The sequence below is a fragment of the Phoenix dactylifera genome, chromosome 2 (genome assembly GCF_051530095.1).
Source record: "Phoenix dactylifera cultivar Ajwa chromosome 2, Ajwa_hap1_PhDact_Kaust_v1.1, whole genome shotgun sequence".
In the NCBI taxonomy this organism is placed as follows: Eukaryota; Viridiplantae; Streptophyta; class Magnoliopsida; order Arecales; family Arecaceae; genus Phoenix; species Phoenix dactylifera.
This window is the reverse complement of record NC_143191.1, coordinates 26,740,035-26,752,390: the sequence shown is the minus strand read 5'-3', so window position 1 is coordinate 26,752,390 and position 12,356 is coordinate 26,740,035. Positions and strand designations below refer to the sequence as shown.

The 12,356-nt window shown below is 40.7% G+C and overlaps 1 protein-coding gene across 2 annotated transcripts in view; it reads right to left on the bottom strand.

Moving 5' to 3' along the window:
• The window catches only part of LOC103719050 (glycerophosphodiester phosphodiesterase GDPDL3), a 32,933-nt gene that overhangs the window by 10,798 nt on the left and 9,779 nt on the right, over window positions 1-12,356 (bottom strand). For both annotated transcript variants that reach the window (XM_008808118.5, XM_017845706.5), the window contains exons 3-7: window positions 6,404-6,516; window positions 5,793-6,294; window positions 4,233-4,271; window positions 3,841-4,128; window positions 1,804-1,943 (exon numbers count right to left, since the gene is read on the bottom strand). In XM_008808118.5, coding sequence (XP_008806340.3) covers window positions 1,804-1,943; window positions 3,841-4,128; window positions 4,233-4,271; window positions 5,793-6,294; window positions 6,404-6,516 — 1,082 coding nt within the window. The remainder of the gene's footprint in view (window positions 1-1,803; window positions 1,944-3,840; window positions 4,129-4,232; window positions 4,272-5,792; window positions 6,295-6,403; window positions 6,517-12,356) is intronic.

Here is a 12,356-nt window from a genome sequence, read left to right as displayed (position 1 = left end):
ATAGATTGGAAGGAGTTAATATTAGTAACTATGGTATGCTGTACCGTACCGTACCGGTCGGTACCGGTGGCATACCGACACTCGATATGTCAAGCATACCGCGTACTGTACCATACCGATACTATGATAGTGTGACACCGATATGGGGTCCGATATCGATACGGCGAACCTTATTAGTAACACACCACCAATGCATCATATAGCTATAGTGAATAGCATTTCTCATCGTATGCCAAGGATGGATCTCCTAGTGCATGAGATAGTCATAGTGGACATTATTCTACAACCACGTATGATCCATTTGATTTCTTCCACTCATCATATCTGGCAAGATCTGATTTTGCATATTATCCCTCCTATAGATATGACTATAGCCAAGGCTCTAAGTACAATGCTGCTTCCTACTATCCTGAGGAGGGATGGGGCTTCAATGAGTACCAAATGAACACACATTCACGACATGAGGAACCACAATCAGTCCATCATCCGACATCTTACGTCCAATAGGGATGGGGAAAGTATCCAAGCTGGTACAATATTTCGATTCCAAACTACGAGCAAAACTTCATTGTATATAAGAGGCATCAACATTCTATATGGGATCAGATTATTAAAATGAGTTATTATGATTTTCTTTTTCCAATACTATATTATATTTGCCAACCTTCACTCATAAATATTGTTAGTTGATTGATAATTGAGCATCCATACTGATTTGACAGACCTTTAAGAACATCCTTTAAATATTAAAAAAATAGCATCTTCATCATGCATAAAATCCCAAAAGTAATTAAAAAAAAAATTAAAAAGATCTCTAGCCATCCTGGAATGATACCAGTACAAAGCTCCATATTATGTGTTGGTACAAGATGACCCAATATTGTTCTAGTCCAGCCAAAAACTGGTAATAGGCCCAATACTGGTTTTTAAAACCTTGATACATTTGTAATTTCTATTCATAAATTCTTGGAAGATCTTTGTCGAATTCTGGCGATTTTGTGTGGAATTCTTGAAATATTTGGGCTTAGCTGCATCGTTCTCAAATGCCAAACTTGTGACTATGTATCTAAAACCTAATCTGAGGCACTTTAGTTATTCATCATGCACATTAAATTTATCTATATGTATGCTGGTTGATATAAAACATTACAAAAGGCTCACCTATCACAATATTTCCTTAACAGAACCCAACCACTCCCTACATTTCATTCCAGTTATCTTACTGAAATAAGCAAAAAAAACATTGCTATCAAGCAACAGTTCCAGTGAGAACCAACATTGACAAAGTATCAAACTGACTAGGCAAAGCACTTACTTTTGTATTACCAATAATAGAAGTACTTACTTTTGAAGCTTCAGCATTTACCTTAAGTAGTTAAGTTAAAAATAGAAAAATATAGCTTAAAAGTAGTGTTGTGAGAACAGATTGCTATGTTGTCCGGTGCAATAATAGAAAACGGCATGCAGTTGGTCAAAATGTATTAGTATCCAGTTTCATCTCATAGACTAAGAGATGTTTTAAGGCCTAATATACATTGTTGACCTTTTCCCAACAGCTTAAGTTTTTGTGGTCTAGCGGTTAGGTAACATGGATCATAGCCAAAGGTGGTTCAAATCCCATTCAGGCCAATTTTACCAATTTATTTTCTTGAGTCTTCTCTTACGTGGACTTGTTTCTAGCCATTTTCTTGATTCTTCAGTCATTCTTGACTCATTTATGCCTTCACATGGTCCCCTTCCCTAACAGCGTAAGCTTTTGGGTTCCAGTGGTTAGTGAAAAAGATGTGCCATTAAAACTCTTACCTCTATGGTGATCAAGATTCCAGATAGATCCTTGCCTTTCGCAAAGGTTAGAAATTCAGATAATGTCATGAAGTTCCCTTTATTCTTGTACCGTGGATTTCGCACCAAGTTATATTCAATGAAAGGAGCTGACATGGTGGCTGCAACATGTAGAGACAAATATTTAATTTCAGTGTTTGAAAAAAGAAAAAGTACCAATACTTTTTTTTTTTTGCATGTGCAGAAAAGGAATCTCTTAATGGATTATATTTATGACGGTGTTCAAACTAAAGGTAAGCTTCAAATGAAGGATACAAGCATCCATGACTGTCAAACACAGACTAAAGGTGCAGGAAAGTCCAGTGACAAATCAAAACCATTACATGTTAAACTGTCACCAGTAGCTGAAAGACTTAAGGTTCATCTGATTATACATAGGTAGTCTATAGAAGTAGTATTCTTCACCTGAAGAAGAAAAGAAAAACATGGGAGCAACAACTTCAATGTGTTAGTTAAGTTTGTTAATTCTGTTTTTAGGGCAGCAGTTGCTCGAGACATGATGGTTATGTGCTGGTGCCTGTGACATTCCTCCATTCATTACGAGTTTTTAGGAACCCGCATGCTGACACATAATGGGCAGTCCAAACAGGTTTTAGCTATCATGGATCCTATTTGAGGACATTTTTGGGAATATGGCATTTTAAGTCCAAAGAAGATTAAACACTCAGTCACGCTGATTTAATCCTTCTTTGTAATGGGACAGTGGTGGTCTCTCTTGGATGATCTTCACCAGCATTACCGTGAAATTATTTATGTGCTTTTGTGCTCTATTCATTGTGTTGACTTTGTTTCCAAATGAATGAATTTCTAAAACAATCAAGCTTTTGGCCACAAATTAATGTCATGAGCAATTGTTTGATAGACATTGGTTCTAATATTGTGGCACATGTCCAATGCAAATTTCCAGGTGAAAATTGATGGAGAATTACTTACACCAAAAAAGGTTCCAGATACTTTTGATTCAGCAGGGCTTACACAAGGTGCAGCAAAGAGGGCAAAGAAACTGATGGGCATATCTCATGAAGATTTAGCTACATTATCATGGTGCCAGGAGGACCGTGCTTCCATCTTGTAGAGAAGTACGATTCTCAAGGAAGAATTGGTGGCCCAGGAAAAAATCAATAATCATTACACAATCGCATCACTTGAAGCACTTCAAAGCGTCAATGTAAGCTTGAATATGGAGATGAAAACTTGATTCTAATGTCATTGCTTCCTCCATAGTATCTGGCAAGAATGTGAATGGGCAATAGTATTGCTTGCTGGGAAAATAAGGAAACCTGACGTTTGAGATGTGTAGAACAAACTTCAAAAAGGTGACAGAGGCAATGGAATGGTTGTGGAGTCTACTTGGCAATGGAGGCAGATGGCTGAGTATCACCAAGTTGATTATGAGGACTTGTCTCAATACAATTATGGGGTCAACACTTGGGAAGGTAGCTACCAGAATTTGCTTTCACTCTCAAATGCCAAGCCATGGCATGTACATGAGTCCACAACGCTAAGCATGCTTCCCTATAATACTCGCAACAATTGTTAAGCTAAACAATGTATGAACAGTGCTATACTTGTGATTAATTATTAAGAACCTCCTCTTCACAGGTCAACCAACTAACTGTACCAAACTACCAATACATGATAAAAATCTAGAAAATCTTTCCAAAAATCTATCCAGGATAAAACTAGCACTGGTGCATCTAAAGCTCGTCTAGAAAAATTCAACAAATCAAGATATGCCATCTTGGTACCAGGCCCGAATCGGTGCCATCTTGTCACTGTGTTATTACACCCCCCATACCGTATATTGGAACTGAACCAGTACGATATTGTACGGTATGCCCCGTACTATCCAGTTCAGTACGGTATGGCGTACCATACAACAAATTGAGTCTTTTCATCACATATTACTTTTTTAAAAGAAAAATCATGCAACGGATTTCTTTAATAATTCTGAACTTTTAAATTGAAGGTAGAGAAATGGTACATATATCAACTTACGTTGCAAGTTCTTTTGAATCTCATTCCAAGTGAGATTAAAAGTATAAATTCCAGGAGTCCTCTTAATATCTGGGATAATAGAAGCATAGGAACTGAAAGGTGATCTTGTTACTGTAGTATCATCCAGAAGGTCAATCGACTTCATACATATGAGAATTCCATCGTGTGTTACTTGAACAGGGCAATCAATTACATCTGCACCATCATTAACTGCTTTCTGATAAGCCAGATCAGTACAATCTGGGTAGCCTCCACTGGCTCCATAATGTGAGATAATTAGAGGACGTCCTGCACCATAAGAATGAAAAGATTAGAAAAGTTGACCTTTCATTAGTAACACAAGCGGTACGACAAATAGAGGCAAGTCAAATTACAACGGAAAAGGCCAATACCATGATCAATGCTGCTCTTGTTTATATGAGAAAAGCAAGCTGCAATATAAAGATACATGTCAATGTTTTCTTTCCATTCAAATCAGCATAAAGAAATTACAGTTTTGGTCAAATCAGGATATAAATAATAAAATGAAAAATTGATAAAAACTGAATACAAATGAAGGTAAAATCTTGCAAGAAGTTCATAGCAGTTACCTGTTTGTTTTCCTGATATGCATATCATATTAGGGCTAAGTTGCCAGAAAATAAGTTCTTTAAGTTATAAATTTTACAGAAGAAGAAAGTACCCAACTTATGTGATGAATTGGCTACAAAGAGTGAATAAGCGAATAATTTTTTCAAGCACCAGAACAATTCAATGATGATGATATAAAACGCTTTCACAAATTATGTTTCGGTGAGAAACATAATTTGTGAAAGCGGAGCTAATAGCTACTTATGACATTACTCTTTGCCAAGCAGAGCTAATAGCTAGAAACATGAATGCTCAAGCGCTAAGATTTAGTAACCAAATAAGTGTGCTTGGAATTCATAATGAAATAGGAAAACATATCTTTTAATGATCTATCCTTGGGTGATGACAATGATGTTTTTTGCTGACAACAATGATAATGCAAATCCTCATATGTTCTCTTACATAATAAGTGGGGTTAAGTTCATTAGTTCATGCTATGTTACTAACCACAATTATGCACACATATACATGTCTATTTTAATGATAGATATATAATCCCCTACAAGATCTCTGTCAATGGAATGGACCTCACGGAAAAGATGAGATAAACTTATGAATGAAATAATGATGAGCATACATGAACAGCTCCTGAGTCCATGAGCAATGCATCAGCAAATGGATGTGATGGTTTCACAACAAAAGACAAACTAAATATTAAAGAAGGACTCTATGTTCTAGATAAAAGGAAGCATATGGGAGGAGAAATCTGGGGATATTTTCCTATTCTCCAAAGGAGGGGAGGGGAGATTAAAAAAGAAAAAGCATCCAGTTCAGATATTTTAACTACTCTCCTATATTGCTCTCAATTGACCAACCTACTTGATATCAAGGTGGACCAAATCATGCTAGTTTGCTCAGTTCATCAAAACATGGTCTGCACATCCAGAGTTTCCAGTAATGCTGGACTTATTTAGCTATTAACCAACATTAATAGATCATCGTTTGTAGGACAATCCTCATTATATATACTAAAAAAAAAAGGAACAGCCAAATGAAGTTCTAGCATAATGTGATGGAAGGATAATAGATTATTTATTGATAGAAGGTCCATTCTGTTAAGTATCAATTTCTATTAGAGTTTGTGCCCATTTATCTCATGACAATCAGCATCAAAAAGTAGGGCGCTACATAAAACTCAAATGAGAGGCAATTCATGAGAGGTTGGAGAGATGATGATAAATAGCAACCAAGTTGATGATAATCCTCTTGCATATGACCTTTTTATATGGTGATATTTTTCTATGGGGAAATAAAATCTTATACAATTAAAATTTGACATGGTCAACATCAAAATTTTAATATTGAAAAGAAGAGAAAATTACCTACAACCTCTGATGGAGTTATAGGGAAGTCTGTCAGCACACCATCAACAGAGAAGAAACCATTGTCAATGAAATAAAGATATTCAGATAAAGGATCATAACTGTAATTGTAGCTAATAATATTGTCATTTGCAAAGTCCGCTGCAAAGATTTCCAACCCTGCTTTATGGGCATCCATGACAATGGAAGTGTAGGGTTGTAGATAATTATCAGGTGTTACAGGCCAAATGTAATGTTTGGGGACAAGAATTCCCGAGGCAAAGGTCTTGATAAATGTAAGATTTTTCAACAGCAAACTATATGTTTGATTTGTAGAAGGTTCTGCAATGTCTTCATTGAGAAAGCGAAAAACAAGCTTTGTTGTGCTTTGTCTAAATCTTTTCTCTATACTTGTGAGAAAATTCACCTCTGGCGAGGAGATATAGTTCACAATAACACGCTTGAACACAGAAAGCACATAGCTTCTCATGCTTAGATTGTGCTGCTGGTAGAAAATATCATGCTGCATGGCACAATAAAAATTTCAAGAAGTTAGTTTGAAGCAACTGCATAAAAAATTTTAAATAGAGAAAGAGTGCCAAAGAATGTAGGTGAAACCAATGTGTGCATACCTGTATATTCAACCAAAGACCAGGTGGTCTCACTTGTGTTACCACATCATCAACGGCGAGGATAGGAAACATGGTATCAAATACAAAGGTCCGAGAATAAATTGCTTGTATTACTGCTCAAGTTGTAAAGGACAGTGAGAATATTGCTATACATGTAATACAATTGCAGAAAGCAGTAATTCACAAAAAAATTAGGGTTCTAATTTTGTTTTCATTGTAATTCAATAATCACAATCAACCAAAATAAGTCTAACAACAAGAAAAGAAAATATAGGCAGACATTTTTTTTTTTTTTTGTATCAATAACATACAAAAAACCATTGACTTGGGCCGGCTGCATGAATCATTCTTTATTCGTGGTTCATAACCAAAGCTAAATCCTTCAATGTTCTGATTAATAGTTAGTATAGTAGCCTACGATGGACTACAGACTTTTTTATTAACTCCATGAAAAAAATTAACAATTCAAACATTAGATAGCCTACCATTACTGCCAATCTTGCTATTAGTCGATCTTCCTGAAAAAAAAAATGGATGACCTTGTTATTATTTCTTTCCGACCTTTTGGTTTGCTATTAGGCTATGATTTCTTAATGGCATGGTTTATATCTCAACATAAAGGTGCTATACATAAGTAATTCAAGGAGTGTCAACTGGTTGAGTAGCACTTAGTGTGGACACAAGAAACCTGGGTTTGATCTTGTCCCCAACCTGATTTTCAGCAGAGCTTCCACCCATCCTAGTTCTCAGAAAATGTGACATGGTGCCTGCATAAATCTCATATGCTGTCCTCATACTCAAACATGATCTTCTATAACTTCTCTATGCATATAAATTGCAGTCGATATAGAACATGCAGTGCAAGATTAATGTTATGCTCATTTAGGTGTAAGTCCTGTCATCATATATTGATTTCATATCCTAACTAAAAGTAGAGCATACTAACACTTGCTCCTCAAGTTGTATCAGTATAAAATGATTCGATATCATTTCTTATAACTTCCATCCAAGTCCTCCTTGTTTTCTTCATCTTTTTAAATGACTGCTCATTTGACCTGATTTCAACAACATCCTTCTTACAAAGGATATCTCTTCTGTACGTTGTAGATGTCCAAACTCCAAGTCAGTAAATTGACATCCATCATGATAATGTCCATAGTTGCTTCTCCGAATCTTCTAGTGAAGTATCTTCCTATCCCTATTTCTCTGATCATACCCTTGTGATGTGGCATCAAATAAGTATGGTGATGTGGCATGACCAGATTCTACCAGCTCACAATTGACATGGCAGCCCTAACACCTCTTCGACATGATCAAACTGAGTCAACTCCCGTTGACCAGATGGTCGAGCCAAGACAACCACTCGGCTCAACACCAAGCCAACTAAGGCCCTCTCACCTCGGACAACAACCAGAGATGCGAGTTATAGCTAGCACCCACTCACCCGAATGGTTACAACCAAGGTCCGCCGTACCGGTACCGGTCGGCGTACCGGTGGCCGGCCGGACCGGTACGGTACCGGTCCGGTCCGGTACGTACCGGCTGGTACCGGTCCCGTACCGGCCGGTACGCAGTGGTTTCAAAAACCACAGCGCGCGGCGCTGTGGTTCTAAAAAAAAAAAAAATTGTGCCGGTTCCGGTACGAGGCCGGTACCGGCCGGTACGGGCTCCGAACCGGCCGGTACGGGCCCGAATCGGCCGGTACGGGCCCGTACCGGCCGGTTCGGATAAAAAACCGGGAAATACCGGTTTTTTATCCGTTCCGGTACCGGTCCACGGCCGGACCGGTACGGGCCGGTACGGCATTCCATGGTTACAACACTGATGCCATAGTTACGGCATGATCCTAGGCTGTTACAGAGTGATCCCAAGCGGTTACGACCGGATCTCATGTGGTTACAGCAGAATCTCTATCAGGTACAACATGACTCCAAGCTATTAGAATGCAATCTCCAGAGATTCAGTATCCCTCAGCTACAAATAAACCCATAGACCCTACATGAAACGTAACTGCTAAACCCCAATTAGAACGATACTCTGTCTCGCTGATTCCTCCATTTTCCACACAAACACCCTCTCTAACTTGAGTATCGGAGGGCCTAGTTGGAGTAAAGCTCCGCGAGTTCTCTGACTCCTTTGTTGTCTTGCATATCGATGGAAGTAGAATATATCAGCGATCCGGAGATTGATAGCAATAGATTGGCACCATCTGTGCGAACCAAATGAAAAGCCATGCCCCCCAGAAGAAGGAACCGGTTTGATTTATCTTCTATCATATCTTAGGGTTCCTCAAGAAAGGACACGCTGAGAGAATCCCATCTCCCTCAGTCGCAACTGTCAACTCTACTACTACAACCATCTTCCAGAGCACTAGTGACCATAGAGTAGTTCAACAGGCTCCAACAACAAGTCTAGGCCCTGAGTAATCTATCTAGGAGCCTAGTCCCAAAGAGCAAGGACTAGCAAAGCAACCTCAAGACCGGTCGAATCAGCAACTAGGGCCTAGTCTGAGAAATGACCAGTCTCACCACGACATGTCCCTAGAGAACACTAGAGAAGGCTCCTACTCGGAGAACAAATCAAGGGAGCCCGAGGGAAGTCCTAGCGCTAAGCGAGACTCGCTTGCTCGTGGAATGGGCCAACAGTCCCCATAAGAGCTGGGGACCGATCTAACCCACCGGCTTGATGAAATGAATGAGTGTTTGGCTTAGGTCATGGAGGAGGTGAAGGAAAAGAGGGTCATCACTTCGAGTGAGCCTCTCCTTAGCAACGTGTTGGCCTTCACCGAGCAAATCATGGGGGAACCTCTTCCTCCGAGATTCAAGATATCCCCGATAGAGCTGTATGACGACATGACAAACCCCTGTCGACCACCTAGAGTCTTTCAAAGCACTCATGCTGCTGCATGGAGCTTCTGATGCTGTCATGTGTCCTGCCTTTGCAGCCACCCTGAAGAAGGTTGCTTGAGCGTGGTATTCTAGCCTTCAACCACACTCAACCAGCTCATTTGACCAGCTGAGTCTAAGGTTCGTTAGGCACTTCATCAGCAGCTATAGTCACTGGAAGACCTCTGCCACCTTGATGAATATCAGGCAGAGCAAGGATGAGAGCCTCCGCAAGTTCATTAACCGCTTCAACTCCGAATACGGAAGGTTCGTGATCTTGATCAGGCCTGGCAGTAGCAGCCCTAATGAACGGCCTCAAGAACTCTCATCCAGCTTCTCCCTGTCCAAGAGGCTCTGTAAGGATCTTATAAAGCTCCTTACGGAGGCTGAAAAGTACATCAATGCCGAGGAGACAATGAATGCTCGGAGGAAGTCACACTACGACTGAGCAGAGAAGAAAAAGGAAGGGACGAGATGACGAGAAAGCCCACCACAAGAAGAAACTTGTGGAGTGGGAAGGAGATCCCACGACGTCCAAGGACTCCCCTCGAAGGTATGAGAAGTATACTCTCCTGATACCCACGAAGTAATGACCTCATGAGTATTCAAGGAGGGATATAGGTCCAGTGGCCGGATAGGATGAGGTCAGATCCGGCTAGGAGAGGTTGAAATAAGTATTGCTTTTTCCACCATGATCACGAACATGACACGGAGGAGTGTCGGCAATTAAAGGACGAGATTGAGAAGCTCATTCGATGTGACTACCTCGACTATTTCATCAAGCATGGCCAAAGAGAATATAGAAGAGACCAACGCTTGCCTACATAGCACCCCTCGGCCCAGCGCTCTCCTGACAATGACTCGTGGCCCGAGTCATCGAAGTCATTGCAAGTGGACCTGCTAGCGGAGGAGAAAGTAGTTGCACTCGAAGGGCTTATGTTCGCCAAATCAGGATAGAGGACCACTTCCCCAGAGGCAAAGAACAAGAGAAATCATTACCTTCTCCAAGGAGGACTTGCAAGGCGTTCAGGCCTCATGATGATGCTTTGATCGTTTCAATGACCATTCTGGACTTTGAAGTAAAAATGACCCTCGTAGACAGCAGTAACTCGGCCGATATCTTGTATTACCGGGAACTGGATTCCAAAAGACCGGCTCAAGCTGCTCGAGGTGCCTTTGGTCGGCTTTGCGGGAGACTCAGTGCAGCTAAAGGGGATCATCACGCTACCCATTATTAATAATCGGTCATCTCAAGCAGCTGATGGTGATGGTGGACTTCTTGATTGTCCAAATTTCTTCTGCTTACAATGCCATCGTCAGACGACTAACTCTTAATGCTATGAAAGCAATCACCTCAACATACCATAGTGATGAATTTCCTGACAAAGCATGGAATTGAGGAAGTCTGAGGAGATCAAGTGGCTGCTCGGTAATGCTACATGACTTCCCTCAAGACGAAGAATAAAGAAGCGCTCCCCATCGAAGGACTAGATGCCCAAGACGAGCTGAGGGAGTAAACGAGGGAACCTATGGATCTAGTTTTGGCACCCCTACGAGGAGACACTTCCCAAATAGTCCAAATTGGTTTCCTATTGGAGCCAGAGGTACGAGCTCGACTAGTATATTTTCTTAGAGCTAACTCGGATATATTTGCATGGACAACCATAGATATGACTAGTATCGGTACTTTTTTTTTGCTAAAACTAGTATAGGTACTTTGGTGATGATCCACTAGCTCAACATGAACCTCGCTCCCAAGCTCGTTCGGCAAAAGAAGCACAACTAGGGGTGGCAAAATATGACCCGACCCGCCAACCCGACCCGTGTTCGACCCGCCATAAACAGGTTTGGGTTTGGCCTAAACAGGTTCGGGTTGTAAACAGGTCGACCCGTTTAACCTGTTTATTAATTGGGTCGGATACGGGTTTTAGATGTCTGACCCGTTTAAACCGTTTAACCCGTTTAACTGTTGGGCAGGTTAAACAGGTCTAAACAGGTTTAATGGGTTAAACAGGTTAAATGGGTTAAACAGGTTAAACAGGTCTAAACAGGTTAAACGGGTCTAAACAGGTCTAAACAGGTCGGGTTGGGCAGGTTAAACAGGTTGGGTTGGACAGATTAAACAGGTCTAAACAGGTTAAACAGGTCAGGTTGGGCAAACAGGTTAAACAGGTCGGGTCGGGTTGGGTAAACAGGTTACCTGTTTATTAAACAGGTTAAACGGGTCGGGTCGAGTTACCTGTTTAATAAACAGGTCAGGTTCAGATTTGTAATTCCTGACCCGTTTAATAAACAGGTCGGGTTCACATTTATAGTTTTCTGACCCGATCTGTATTTGATCCGACCTGTTTATGCCTGATCCGGCCCGATTGCCACCCCTAAGCACAACCTCACCCTGGAGAGGCAACAAGTCATTAATGAAGAAATCAACAAGCTTCTCTAGGCTGGATTTATCCAGGAGGTCTACTACCTGGATTGGCTGGCCAACATGGTGATGGTAAAGAAGGAATGAAAAGTGGCGGATCTGCATCGACTTCACTAACCTCAACAAGGTCTGCCCGAAAGACAGCTTTCCTCTCTTAAGGATAGATCAGCTCGTGAATGCCGCCTTGGAACATGAACTTTTTAGCTTCATGGATGTCTTCTTTGAATACAACTAGATCAAGATGCATCCGGCAGACAAGGAGAAGACGTTTTTCATCATAGAGAGAGGGCTATACTATTACAAGGTCATGCCCTTTAGCCTGAAGAATGTTGGGGCCACCTTTCAGCAGCTGATGAACAAAATCTTCAAGAATCAGATTGGCTGCGTTATGGAGGCGTACGTGGACAACATGTTGGTGAAAAGTCTGAAAGTCGAGCAAGACATCACCAACTTGGAAGAAGCATTCAACATTCTATGCCATTATGGGATGAAGCTTAATCCCAAGAAATGTGTTTTTAAGGTATCCTTAAGAAAACTCCTGAGGTTCATGGTGACTCGACAGGGCATAGAAGCAAATCTTGAGAAAATTTGAGCCCTTCAAGAAATGACCTTGTCGAGAACCATGAAGAAGGTTTAGCGCCTT